The following is a 15453-nucleotide window of genomic DNA, read 5'->3' as shown; positions in this document are numbered from 1 at the left end:
ATAATCTGATCGCAGCAGCTCCGTAAGTCATGTGATCTCACCTTTCCATTTAATTTGACTACTACAAGTTTGATTTGTCTGGTTGTGAGAGATTCTATATCAACTTTTTATCTGCTCTTTTGCCTGCCATCTTGGAATATTCCCCTCTTTTAACCCACATGACATACAAAATGATATTATCTGATTTATTCATCCAAACCCCTTCCTTCATCCCTGACAGCTGTGATCTCTTGTCCCACTGTGAACCCTTCTCCTTGGAAGGATTTACCCTCTTATCCCCTCTACTTTCTCTCCTTGCTCCCTCAAATATTTTGTCACATTGCATTCAGAACCCAAGAAAAGAGAGAAACCGCAATCTCGCTTCTCTGATTTTGGTATAATTCAGTGATTACAGCGACCAAATGGGTTCCAATCTTTGTCCTTTGTGGGTGGGTAATTGTGGTTTGTTTCATAGAAGAGTAGAGGGTAATTTGTGGTAGCAAAAGTGGGGCTGTTATCCCATTAAACCTATACCATGAAAGTAGCTTTAGCCTTTAACTCTCTTTGGAAATATGTCTTCACAGTAATGATTGAAACTACAATCCCCACCACCCCCCCTCTATTTTTCTGAATATCAGTCATTCAAAATATGTAAATGTTAAGATTAAGTGATCGTATGGTATGAATCTATGCTTCAGATCTACTCACAAATTTTAAATATGTGCGTTATACTCTCAATGTGCCATACATCCGTACTTAGGCTTTGTTTGGATGTCAAGAAAGAGCAAGGAAATTTTTCTGATATTGAGGACTTCCTTGCAAAATCCCCCTTGCCCCACCCCCCACCACCAAGTAGAACTTTGTGTTAATTGATACTATTTTTATTTATTTGAGACCTTTATGACTTTCTTAACCAATTTAAGAAGTTTACATTAATATAAATAGTAATTAAACTTGTTTTTGTAATAATTAAAAAAAAAAAAAAAAACTTAAAAAATAATCAATTATTCTTCAAACCCTAGCTCTGCTTATGTAGTGAACACGAGGGGTCAACATCATCATGATGCAAATACGATCTCACTCTATTCAAACCCATTGATTTTGTATGATTTCAAATCATATTAAGATTTGTCATCATTCTTTGGTTTCAACCCTCTTAACTTTATTTCAAATTAGTTCTCATGGTTTCTACCTTTTTCTCTAATCCAATTTGAATTGAATCTCTCCTCTGTACCATCACATTCATTACCTTGGATTTTGCTTTTATAGCCAATTAGAGTTACTTTTACCACTTTATGAGTCCACTCATTTTTGAATTATTCCCAGTTTTTTTTTGTCATATTTCTTAATGCATAGGCTTTCTATATCATTGGAAATTGCTGCTTTTACCAAATGGGTAGTTTTTGGGTCTGACTATTTAGAGGCGGTGGTGGGTATAAAAACATGTATCGATGCTTTATTATCTTTTTTTTTTTCTTTTTGTTGCTTTCACTTTTTAGTCACTAATTGCATGCAAAGACGTCCCATGTGAGAGAAAGATTGTGGGCATTTCGTAAAGTAGGTGAAAAGGAGAGATACACTTCTCCCTCATGATGCTGCAACTATTTGAAACTTGTGTTACTTTTCTAGGACAAAGGTGGGTTCTTGATATCAGTTTATCTTTCGTAATTTTAATTTCTATCATGACAATCGAGTAAAGAGAAACCCTTTATGAATTAAAAGAACCCCAGACTTCTTTACCTCTTTTCCTTTGGAGAGATTCAACCCTTTGTACCACCTGCCCTTCTTTTCTTCTACTTTTTTTTCCAAGATGCTGTGCCCCATTTACAGAGAGATGGAGATTCGAGAACGAGTTCTCCAAATTTTTGTAGAGAAAAAAGAAATGGTAAAATAATGAGCAATGACCCGATAATGATGTGTCATCAGCATTAAGGCCAGAGTGGTTTTTGAGTCGCATTTTGCAAAGATGGCCATGGCCTGCACCCCACACACACAACCGCATGTATATATGGACTAAAGTTGTAACGTCAATTCAGGTCGTTCATGTCGCCGACAGTAACAAGTAGGGTTGGTTGAGGAACCCATCTTTTTAATCTTTTCAAAAATGATGGTTGATCGGTGTTAAACAACAAACACAAAAAGTTGATAAATTCAACAAAAAAATCAAAGGCCTGATTGTCACCAAAAACCCCTGTGACTGAACAAAAAGTCATCAAAATCCAACAATCTCTTATTTGCATGAACCCAATCCACTCAACTGAGGATCAATATGTAGACTTTATTACTTTAACAACCCTAGAACCCAACCTAACCCAACCCAATTTGACATTGATATGAAAAAGAAAGTTTCAGGATAGAGGATATGGTTGTTGTGCGTGTCAGAGAGAGCATTCAGATTCAAGTGGGTGGGGATGTGTCCTCATATGCCACAAACAGCTAATACTTCCACTAAGAATCACAGGTCCAAATAACAATAAGTTTAAATTTTACACAAAACAACACTCGTTTTTTTTTGTTGGCCACATGGGTAAGCTCTCCATTTCACCACCCTCCATCCATCCATCATATCAAAGACAACAGTGTAATGGCCCCCAACAAACAAAGCCTCTGGGGTCAAATGGGTAGGAAGATATGAAAGATAAAAGAGTAAAGACAAATAGTCGGGTGCAGGTACCATACCTCAAAACGTATTGACTAAATACATAATTATTATCTTTATATGATATGTTCATAATATATTATTATTATTATTATTATATTAAACAAAGGACCAGAAAAAAAGAAAAAGAAAAAAACAATCAAACATCAAAGAAATACACATTCCAATAATTTGCAGCATTAAACAAATAAGAGTGCTGAAAATCAGGATACACAAATAATAGAGTTACAAATAAAAAACAGGGGAGGGGGGTGGTGGGTTGGTTTGGAGATTTGAAGAAAAAAAATAATAATAATAAAAAGGAAATGCCTCGTCACACTCTACCTGTCAACTCAACCACAGCCTCTTCCACAAGCTCTTCAAGCAACATCCCTTCTAGTTCCTTCCCTATATTATCTACTTGCAGTCTCATGTGCTCAACCCAACCTTTCCCTACCACCTCCTTCCTCACCACCCTCTCTACCACCAGGTCGTTGTCCCCACCCTCACCCCAAACACACCTCACCTCACCAGAAAACCATTCCTTCATCCTGCCCCACACCCGCTCCACTAGGATGGGTGAGGATGATCCACCCTCTACCCCTGTGTTGTAGGCCCCACTACACCTCCTGGCCCTTTGCGTACAGTCTGGCCCATAATCTGTGATGTCCACAAGTGCTGCATTTACACAGTCGTAAACTAGCTTCCGATTTGATCTCCGTTGTCTTCTCTTAGCCTCATGGAGGATCTCCTTGTCATTCAGCTCTGCATATTTGTCTCTCAATGCTGGGTCCAATGGGGTTTCGGGTGAATGCCATCTGGAAAAAAATGTGTCGGTTTGCACATTGTCGTCAAAGCCTGCTGCTGATAATAGTGTTTGAACAAAGAAAAGCCAATCCTGTTCGTCTTCCTCAGCTCTTGAGGAAGCCAAGGAGGGTTTCAATGGGTATGGTGTAGCAGTCTCTGTGCAAGAATCATCCCATGATAGAGTCCGAGCAATTGACTCTATACGGGGTGATTTGTCAATCAAGTTTGATTTAAGAGGATGAACAAGAACCTGAGTACCTGTTCAGAAAGCCATGGAATACAGCAAAAAAATGAAGCAAGAGAGGTTAAAAAAGACATAAAAAGAAAAAAAGCCTTTTCTAATGCAACTACAAACAATACATACCCTGTTGGTCTGTCTTGATATTGCCAGCGAACTCTAGATTTGTGTTGTCATCCTCTTCAAAAGGTGGTTCTAAGACTGAAATTGGACTTGGCTGGCCCTGACTCTCACTTGGGTTTCCGGGTGTGACAGGCTTTGCCACAGACAATCCAGCCTGCAAAAAGTAAAGAAACTCCTGATCAATGATCCCATAGTATGATTATCTTGGACAACAGACTTTGTCATGACATTCTATAGACTCAAAGATTTACCAAGGAATCCAATTCATGGTAATGTTTGGAACCAAGCTAGGCGTATGTAGACTCAAAGATTTACTAAGGAATCCAATTCATGGTAACATGTGGAACCAAGCTAAACGGATGCAGTTAGCTATTCCACTACCATTTTACAATGGCATACTGAAGATACAAAGAGCATATGCTTGATTGTCACAGCTAACAACAGTTGATCAACACAAGTTTATCTAGAGCACCCTAAGGCTATGTTTGGTTCCTGGAAAGTTCAACAGAATATGCAAATGAATGAAAATAGAGAGAAAAATTGAAAGAAAACAAAAACTAAAGGAAAATAAAAAACAGATTTAAAGTTAATAAACTCTTTTTAAGTTTATATAACTTATGTAACTCTACTATATAAAGATTAAATAATTTAAAAATATATAAAAAATTTATTAATTTTAATCATATTTGACTTTCATATTTTTTATGATAAAACCAAGCATGAGAAAATCATTTTTCTTACCATTTTTTTTTCTTAGAACTTTCCGAGAAACAAACATAGCCTAAAAAAAAGGACTGTCCTATCTTAGGCTTTCTTCATTTTTTGGTTCTGCTATCATGTCCGACACATATTTCAGTGGAATATCATTCCAAAAAAGGATGCACCTTTCAAATTTACTTTGCTTAGAGGTGACTACCGCATTGCACAACCTCATGTCAGAATCCATGATAGATTTAACATATTCTATTCTACCTTCAATTGACTCACAGAAGCAATCCATTCCATTCCATCCAACTCAAAATAGAGACAAAATTAACTCATAGGAAACAGTGTGATTAAGTAAAGCATATGAATGGAAGAAGTTCCTGAGGCTGAACTGAAATATGCAGTGTGGGAATATCTCATAACACATCTATAGGCTTTCAAACTTTTGTATAGCGAAAAGAGCAGCAACATTTCAGAATGCAAGTTAAAACAGCTTTTGAACCAATATCTCACAACTATCGCCATTGCTTACCACTCCAAAAACAAGAAAGCCAACAGCTAAAAATATATTTCAAACAAACATAAGCAAACTAGTGAGAGGAAGCATGGATAAAAATATAAAGAATATTGAAATACCTCATTAGAAATTATGGATTGCGTTGGTACCATTCCAATTAAATCTGGGGAAGAAGGTTTGCTTGATGATCTGCGTAGACCATGAGATATGCCCTCTTCAGTACCACTGTCATTAGCACACTGAGACACATCATCACAAACTTTCCCAGCAGTCATATGTACTGGAAGAGTTTCAGCAGTGGCAGATGGAGATTCATCTCTACATAGAGATACACCAGATTTTTCTTTACTTGATTTTTTACTCCTAGAGAAAAATAAACTTGAAACTTTCCCTTTGAATGATGATTTTGTGCTCTTTGCCTTCGTCAGCTCCTTAGGAACATGTGTTTTGCCAACCTCTGGATGCGAAACTTCAACATTGAGTCGGGCACCATAAACTGTGGATGACACAGGGACAGATTTTGACCTCAGAAGATTTCTAGGTGAATTATCTGCCTCTTCATCCTTAACCAAATTACTAGTCACACATGAAGTTGATCCCCGTGGATCTTGTTCTTTACTAATATCCACTTCCTCAAGTCTTACTGATCTCTTTATATCAGAAAGAGCAAGCATCTCACCCAATGTACTAGAGCTTCTCCGAACGTGTTTCTGTTCCTGACAACTACCATTTGATGCCATCATGGCCCATCTTTCAGAAAGACGCTTCTTGGCTTCTCTGCAAACCGATGACTCTGGAGAATATGATGCTCGGCTGAAGGAGGAGGAAGAATATGGGCTATTAATATAATCCCAAGAATGCCTCAAAGTTGGTGACATGACTTCTGAATCACTAAGGTTTCCTACAGCAAACTCATTTTCTGATTTAGTAAATGAACTTTCATCACCAATATAACCATTGGAAAACACAGAAGAAAGCAAAGTTTCATCCCTCCTGTGAGCACTCAGATTTTCACGCATCTGCCTTGTGATCTCCTTTGCCACTTCTCTTGATTCACATGCCTCATCATCATCTGGTTCCCCATGGAAATCTTCATCACACAGTACTCTTGGAGATGAGGAAGGTGGAGAAACAACAACCTTGATTTCATGAGCCTTACTAGGGCTAGGCTTCAGTACAACTATTCGAGTTGGTTGAGGAGGATATTCATCAGCTTTCTGATTGGAAAAAGGAGGGGAATATCCAGGATTATTTTTTTCCCAACAATTTGCTTGACCTATCTGGACTGGTTTCCTTATCTGTTTTTCAATCTTCTTTCCAGATGCAGCAAATTTGTTATTGTCCATCACCTTTGAAGGCTTAAGGACAGTGATACGCTTAGTGTCAGGAGGTGCAGGAATAGACTGCAATTCATATAGATGCTGAGTAAACAGGGAATTTGGTTCTTGCAGAAATTTCAGGAACAAATCTCTGTTGGAACTTAAAACTTCCAAAGCATCTTGAAATTCTTTAGACTGGCGAAGTTTTTCATCTGTGGCCAGACTTTTTGCTTCATTGAACTTTTGGCGAACAAGAGCCATCTTTTTCTCATTTGCATTATCACCTTGTCGTCCCTTCTGTGGCGATTTATCTCTTATGTAATTGGTTTTCTGAGACTGCTGCCAGATTTCATGAACATCTTTATAGTCATTCTGGTCCTGACAACAATGACCATCATTTTGCATTTGCTTGTCAAAGAAGCCATGTTCTTGCTGCCAACATCCCAATGGTATCCCTGAATGAGTGGAAATATTTCGTGAATAACCATTTGAATGGCTTCTTTGTGGAGATAGATCAGGCTGCCGGCCTGGGAGGGCATCAAGACCCATCAACTTGGCAACCACACCGGGCGGGTTATGCTTCAAGTCCACTTCTTTTGACATTTCTTGGGCTATGAGCATCTTCACGGGTGTCCCATTTGACTTCCTGTTTGAAGTTCTGCTTAACTCAGACACCATCTGCACAGCGAAGATGAATGCAACACATATCAGGACAACAAAACAATAATTCATATCCAAGACAGACCCACTACACATGGTTTTGAATTCTATATAATTATTACCACTAGAAAGATTAAAAAGATTACCGGTTTATCCTCTACCTGATCTCCAGTGGGACTTGATACCCTTGCCACATCAGATCGACTTCTTGAAAGTGGAGAACCTGATAATCAATGGACATGTCAACAATTGACTTGATATTGTTATTAGCAATATAAAACTGAAGATAATAAAAGATGTCATAAGGAAAGTAGCCTTCATGGTACTCAACCTTCCTATCATAGGAGCTACAAAGAAGGCAATAATCATGAATTTAGTACCATTTTAACTGAGAGAATTATTCTAATCAGAAGCTTTTCAGGTCTAAAAATTGATTTTATCTCATGCATTTATACCCTCAAGAGAGTGAAAGGGGAGCAACTAATCAAAGGAAGCAATCAAGATCAACCTGTAAATATTTAAGCCCTAAGAGAAACGCCTACAAAGAAACCAGAGAAATTATCATAAATAAACCAAATCTTCAATATTCTATTTTCAGTCATTTAAAATATAAGAAAATTGGGGAGTATGTATTCTTGTTATGACTTCTGAGCCAATTTTGGAGCACAAAATTTGATCAGGCCCAAGTATACCACGCAAACACTACCCCCTTTCTGCTGGAATTCAGAGTAACTATCAACCAATTAAATAATTTACCAAATCAACCAATCACATTAGAACCCAATCAATACTTTAATTCCCCTATACCCTCTCAACATGTAAGAACACTTAGGAAGGTAGGAGAACCTAAACACAATATATCACAAATTTTTGTTCAAGCTTGTTCTGCAAACTAAATAGAAATTCTGGTGGGAATGAAAAAATAATAAGAAAAAGGAAACCTATGCAAAGAAAACCTCACCATCCTGATGGGGTCTGTCAGTAAGCATCCTGTTTCCAGGCATGCCTGCATTCAAATCAAAGAGGTTAACCATTCTTCCCAAGCATCCCGGAAATGGTTTCTCAAAACCCCGAGTTTTGCTGTTGTGAATCCCGCTCATTTCAGCAACTGAGATCGGAAAGTTGGCAAAGTTAATACCAATTAATGCCTATAATATACAAATTTGGAAAGAACTCGTTTCTTTTGACCAGTCAGCAAAATCAACAAAATGCAGCAAGAAACAGAAAGTACAGACTACAGCCAACAGCAGGAAAAGAAGTGCAGCTGCATTCAAGCCACGGAATAGTTGAATAGTAGTACACTTCATACAAAGAAGATAACTTCAAAATATTTGCATAGCATATACAACAAAACCAACCTCCAAATAGACCACAGGTTTACTCCAAATAAAAGATCATAAAATAAAAATAAAACCCAGTCTTCTTTGCAATAGAGACAGTATCAACCACAAATCCAAGGCTGAGAATTCAAAATCTGCAAGTTCTAAGCGCGTAGTAGATGCAGGAGGATAAAACCCACAGGTCACAGCACCTAGATTTATGAGAAAGAATAAGAATAAAGAGACATTTCTACTGTCCGCAGAGAATAATTCCCATGAAAAATCACATCACACGTCGCTGTAAGGCCCTCAATTCACTCAAACTGCGCAATCCATTCAATTTGAAACCCTAAACTCATAATCAAATAAAAATAAAAATAAAAAAGCCAAACCAAAACTACTATTTAAAATCACTGCAATGAAAACATAAAACTGATTACTGAGAACAAAATTAGCCCCCGGCTCCCCAAAAAAAACACAACAACAACAAAACCAGAAGTCCAGAATCGAGATTTGCAATTTGCTTCAGAAAGCTGCGAGTACAGCAGACCAAAAGAAAAGGCAATCTAGAGAGAGAAAGTCTTAGAGAGAGACAAACAAAGCATTGAAAAGTGCGAGATCGTAAGAGTGGCAAAAAGCTACTGACAGAAAAAATTGAAGCATAGTAGAGAGAGAAAGTTGTAGAGAGAAAAAGTTGCAGAGCAAGATAAAGGACTAGGACCTGGCGGTGAGCAGCGGTGTGGCCGGATAGAGGTAGCCGGAATCTTACATTCCGGTGGCAATGAGGCCGGAGAATCGGACAGGATCGAGCGACGGAGTGGGGGAGCGGAAGTGGCTTTTCTTCCCTTCTTCGCACCGACGCTGACGGACTTGAAATGACTTTATTTAATTTTGATTGATTTACGTGTTTCGATTCCGAAGAGACTAGATGGAGAGAGAGAAAGCGAAGTATGAAAACCAGGTGATCACAGATAACATTGTTAATATTTTACACAGTCTTGCGTTATCATCCCTGTAATCTTTCATATTTTCATGTCACACCCCCATATTTCCGTCTTTTTCTCGCTAGCCTCCCCTAAAGGCCTATTATCATTCGTGCCCCTGCCCTAAGACCTAAGATTTTATTTCATTCTTTTTTACCAAATTAAGAAAATTATGATCCAAAGTTAATAAAAAATAAATAAATAATTTATTGTTGGTCTTCAAAAACCTAACATTTATTTATTTTGACCCAAAAATAATAAATATAAAAATTAGTAATAACCATTAATATTCATTCCTAAATTACATCGACATCCCGAAACGCGTCGTCTAACGGTAATAAATCAGGAAAAGTTTGATGGTATAAGTAGGACATCTTTTCCAATTTAATTACCATAATGGCACTCTTTGTTCTCCATTGATTTAGATTCTTTTCTATTTTTAATTTTTTTTTAAAGAAACTAGAAAATTAAAACAAATTTGAAAAGTGTGTTTTTGTTATCATTTTTTAAAATACTAGCTCAAAAATGGAAAAAAAAAAAAAACGAAAAACGTCTATGAGATATTTCCAAATTTTCTTAATAAAAATAAAAATGATTTTTTAGAAAATAAAAAATAAAAAATAATTAAATCAATATAAAAGAGGATGTAAATTATTATACATTTAAAAAATATTAAATAGGAATAAAGATGATGGCATATATATTTGAAATTAAATGTTATTTTGAAAGTTTTGTTTAATTATTAGACTATACATTATTATCTTATATCAAAAAATAATTTCTTTTAAATAATTAATTATAAATATATTAAAAAATTATTATATAAATTAAAAATAAAAATATAATAGTAAATCATGTTGTGTCTATAATAAAAATAATAATTACTATTATAATATCATCAATCTCATGGCATGTCTATTGAGATATATTAATATCGCTACTAAGTTTAAAAATAAGTCATTTAAATGATTTCAAGAATCGGTATCAAAGTCATCATCATACATATGAGTCACAAAAATCTCGTGATAGAAGAGAGTCATCGTTATGACTTCAAACCACGAGAACATCATGGTCATGAAAATGTTATTATATAAAATTTTAGTTACATTATTTTTACTATTTTTCAATTATATAATAATATCTCTATTAAACTTAAAAATGAGTTATCCTAATGATTTCAAGAATTAGTATCAGAATCATAATCATAAACATGAACTACGAGAACCACATGTTAAAAGAGAGAGTCATCATCATGGATTCAGGTCACGAGAGCATAATGGTCATAAGAATGTTATTATATAAAATTCTAATTACATTATTTTTACAATTTTTGGTATCAGTAAAAACTTAAAACCAAACAAGAAAACCCTGTTCTCTTTTTCTAATTTTAATATTTTAATTTTTTTAATTTTTTTCTTTTTTTCGAATATTTTTAATAATTAATTTCAAAGACGTGAGCGAGCCCGCCCCCATCAATATATTACTTGTGCATCAAAATGAATGATTTAAGCTAGGGATGTTGTCACAAGTGAATAGAACAAAAAATCTTTTGACGGGCCATCAACCGAATCTCTTTTCATTGTCAATGGGATCATTTTGAGAGGGAGTGAAAGGGACTTGGGAAGGTATTTTTCATGGAATGATGAGTATTTAATTCAGCTATTAGGGGGGTGTAACTACATAATGATGTAATTGTTGAAGGGTTGAGATTTGGGTAGTAGAAAAAGACAAGAATTGAATAAACTTATGGAAAGGGCATGAAAAAGGTCACTTTCCCATGGTGGATCCTTTAAAAGGAAATGCAAAAACTATAGTGGGTGGCATGCTAAATTACATTTCCATAAAGTATGAATTGACATGCAAGGTGTTGGAACCTCCTCTAGTGTGGTATATAGGAAATAGAGGAGTAGAAGGGTCTAGTAGTTTTAGAAATAGGTTATCTATATATAAATAAATAAAGTTAATAATGGATTTAAAAAAATAACCCATTTCATGCAATTAATCTTACATAATTTGATCTTAGATGATGTTTTTTTTTTTATAAAATAAATAAATAAATTATTAATAGTAACTTATTTTCAACATCGGTATTATTTGTTTTTTAATTTTTTGTTGACTAGTTATTTATTTTTAAAATTTTTTTATTAAATAAAAAAATTAAAATATTTGACTTTTTCTTAATGCTAAAAGTAAATTATTGAAATCAACTAGCATAACTCATTGAAACCAACCAATAAAACATAATCTGAAGATCCAACTTCACCCTCAATCAACATAACTGAGCTTTTTTTGAAAAAAAAAATACAAAAAAACAAAATTTTTTTTTTAATACTTAATAAAAAGAAAATATTAAAAAAATATATAAAACAACTTAAAACTTAAAACTATTAAATAATATTTTGTTTTAAGTTATATTTAAAATTGAGTAAAAAAAAGCAAACAAACAAACACCATTTTATTAAGATGTATGCATAATATTAAAATAAAATAAATAAAAACAATCAGAGTCAAAGTTAGGGGCATTAACTTTTATAGGATATGACACTATGACAAAAAAAATATGAAATTTAGCATATTCAAGTTTAGTGTAATCATGTTTGTCTTAAAATCATGTCAATCTACTTAGCGCAAGCAAAGAATTGTTTTTCACATGAGGATTTTATACGATAGAACAAATAAGGATTCAAAGAGCTAAAGGCTTTAGATGATCTAAATGAGTAGATCTTAATTGTTTAACTCATCAAACTTGTTTATTTAATCGTATCAAAATGATTCATTTATGACCCAAATTATTTATGATATGTTCCACTTGTTTACTTAATCGTATTAATAGTTTTAATATATTAGAAATGTATTAAAAAGTTTTTCGTACCAATTCATAAAAAATTGAACTTAACCCATTTGTTAAATGAGCTTAACAAATCATACGTGTTAGGTCATGATCATGCAATTTGAAGAATACAATGAAGATGATGTAATACCTTATGCATTTAAAAAAAAATTATTTCTAATATAGCGCATAAAAAAGAAAAGAAAATAGAATCAAAGAAGGATGTAAAAAGTGCTCCTTAGTTGAGCCTAAAACCCTTTTTCAGATTCAACCAAATTTAAGTTAAAGAAAAGTATAAAGAAATGCTTAATGTTAGGTATAACTAAACATGGAAACTAAAACAATTTCAGAAAAGAATTTTTAATATATATATCTATACTGTATCTGCCATCTAACCTCTCTTCCATTTAAGTCTTAGATTAGGTGCAGGATTTGGAATTCATGGAAATTCACAAATTAAGAATTAAAAATTGGGCTTAATTAATCTAGATGGTGTGATAAACATCAATAATTGATTGGAAGGAGAGAATAAAAAACAGGGGGAATTCTTGATTTGGTGGAATTTGTTTATCATTTTAGTTACTTTAAATGGCAGTGGTTATTATTATTTTGTCCTTTCATTAATATTTTTAAACAAAACAACAAGGGTTGGTTGTAACAGTGGATAAACGTACACTGAGATTAGAAGGACAAAGGAAAAATAGTTGATTTAGGTGAAACCCCATTTTACATTATGGATGATTGAATCAGCAAGTCAAATGTAGAATAAATCAAAGTGGGCCGTATGATTGAGATAAAGGGAGAACCATGACCTGGAGGATGTACCGAGACTGCGAGATCAGTACTCTACAGTGTGTACACCCGTTAGCACCGAATCACTGAGCCCCGCGACAGCAGCGTGGCATCAACCGTCACGTGCAGGCGATTTAATGAGGGAGGGGGCGCTATGGTAAAAGCACAAGATCCTCCGGTGGGGCGCGTGGTCTTCAAGAGCGGAGTGTCACGGAGGCTGCCCTGGTCGTATGACGTGGCGGGGGCACCGGGGGAGTGGGTGGGTGTCGAGGGAGGATGTTGCGGAGACCAGTGGGGTCACGACACGTGTCAAAACTAACCCACTTGCGGAGGCAGTTCACGTTGTCCGTGGACGGTAAAGCTCGTGATTAAATAGTAGAATAGTTTGTTTTTGTTTGGAGTGAATAGTTGGGAGAATGTGGCCCATGGTTTTTGCCTTACCAACGACAAGATGGGCACTTGATTTAGTTTTTAAAATCAGCCCTGACTTCAATTTTACGCTAATTATTCCACTTCATTTGTTTATAATTTTTGCACACATTTTTTTTTATTATAGGTACAAATATTATAAAAAATTAAAATAATTTTATACATAAGTGAAAATACCAAAGATTCTATTCAAATCGACTTGTTAAAAGTCAACCGTTATTAGGTAAAGGTGGGTAAAAACTTTTAAGTTTATTAAATAATTTTATTAGAAAAACTCATGACTTAAAATTTATTTTCTTTTATATTTAGATATTATTTTATATTTAATAAAATATTAATATATCAATATTATCTTTTAAAAATTATAATTTACCTATGCCTCAGAAACCATTTGAGAACTTTATCGATGATTAATGTGGTGTTTGTTTTTTGATTGAATAAAAAAAAGTTAAAATATTAGCTTTTTCTATTAAGTTAAAAGTAATTCGTTGACATTATCCAACATAACTAAATTAAACTTATTGATAATAAATTCACTTTAGTTATACTGAATGATGTCAACATATTACTTTTAACTGAATAGAAAAAGTTAAATATTTTGATTTTTTCTATTCAACAAAAAAAACAAACACCACCTAAGACTGATACTAGACTTTTTAATAACTTACACCCTGTATACAAGTCGTAGGCTATCTTTATGGAGAACAAAAAATAGGGGTAGTTGCGGAGGGACTTTATAGCACTTGTTAAACATGCTTAACATGATTCAAGAATTGCACAAAAATGATGGTTGTTTAGGTTGTGACCATAGATTTAATGAGATGCGATTGTAAAGGTACCCAGAAGCAAAACAACAATGAGAAAAGCATACTAGAGAAGAGTCATTAAAGACATAGTGCTTCATAAAGGGCCCAAGGCCCCCCCAGCACCTAAAAAGAGGCCAGGCACAATCTCAAACATTGTGCAAAATTGAAGGACATCCCCAAACTTGGCTCTGGCACATGCCAAAGGCCATCTCTCCAAGGTACCACACCATTAAAGATGTGCACCAAACCCAGCAACAAATCTCAGAATAGTATCAATTCTAGTAGAAATGAAATAAAGAAATGCTACTCAGATTTTTAATCACAAAAATAAGGGTTTCTAGTGGTATCCACAGAGCTTCTCAGCCAGTTTTTTGGTGACGTATTGATTTTGTGTAAATGCAATCTCAACACTGCAGCATGATGATGAATGTTTTGCCTTCAATGCATAAGGCAATGTTTAAAAGCACTGTCCCAACACTAAGTAAATAAAATACCAGTTGAGTTCTCTTTTACACCATCCCATAAAAAAACTTACAGGCAGTATTAAATGCAAAGTGAGTAGCTTGAATGCAGTGTAAGTTATCCTCGAGGTACTAAAGGTTTGGCAACCCAGAAAATGAAGGGAGTAGGCAATCCGAGATCAATGGAACTTACCAGAAGAAGATAGCAGCTTCTGTGGAGTTTCCTGGAGCTGTTTGCCCCATCTAGGGTTGTTTTCCTGGGAAAACAAGACTTGAATAGAGGAAACTTAAATTAGGAAAACATGGTAGAGAACTTGGGATCGATAAATCTCCCAAGATAAGATTTCCTGCCAATATATTCAACACTTACACAATCTTTTAAAAAAGATCTAACATAAAAGTCTTTTCAAGATTCGTGACCTACCAATCACATCCACTATCTTCATATTGTTTATCTAACAAAAATTTTTAAGACTCATAACCTACCAATCACATCAACTTATGACCAGATGTTTAGTAAGGTAGTTAACAGAAGAAGATATACATTTGAAAATGACTTCCACAAAATGAAGCACAACCTAAAATAAGGCCCTTCCAAAATCTGAAATATTTAGGTGCAATCAGAACTGAAGTTCTCAGTTAAGTGTCCAGGAAATGATGGCACCTGCACCACAAAATATACATTTCAAAGCAGACTGTATGCTATAATCTATCTGCTAAAGCTGGAAATAACCAGTCATTAAGTTACGCTATAACCAAGATTATATGATCTAATATCTTAATAGTGATTGATATGCAAGAAGATTTCAAAATCAGAAATGCAGTAACTTTAAGCTAGCATCATCCA

At 34.7% G+C, this 15453-nt stretch overlaps 1 protein-coding gene across 2 annotated transcripts; it reads right to left on the bottom strand.

Annotated features, from left to right (window-relative positions):
* Positions 1–2784: 2784 nt before the first annotated feature.
* On the bottom strand, positions 2785–9391 carry LOC100241277 (uncharacterized). 2 transcript variants are annotated; one of them, XM_002267483.4, is made up of 6 exons: positions 9027–9391; positions 7948–8094; positions 7133–7209; positions 5127–7004; positions 3789–3939; positions 2785–3682 (listed from the first exon to the last, which is right to left on the bottom strand). In XM_002267483.4, exons 2-6 carry the CDS (start codon positions 8084–8086, stop codon positions 2952–2954), a joined length of 2976 nt encoding a protein of 991 aa, XP_002267519.1. In that variant the 5' UTR covers positions 8087–8094; positions 9027–9391; the 3' UTR covers positions 2785–2951. The 2 variants fall into 2 exon arrangements, with proteins under 2 accessions (XP_002267519.1, XP_010652446.1); XM_010654144.3 differs by having other exon boundaries at positions 7148–7209; positions 9027–9279.
* Between the last annotated feature and the right edge of the window lie 6062 nt (positions 9392–15453).

The sequence above is a fragment of the Vitis vinifera genome, chromosome 7 (assembly GCF_030704535.1).
Source record: "Vitis vinifera cultivar Pinot Noir 40024 chromosome 7, ASM3070453v1".
Taxonomy (NCBI): Eukaryota; Viridiplantae; Streptophyta; class Magnoliopsida; order Vitales; family Vitaceae; genus Vitis; species Vitis vinifera.
This window is presented reverse-complemented; position numbering and strand designations above follow the sequence as displayed.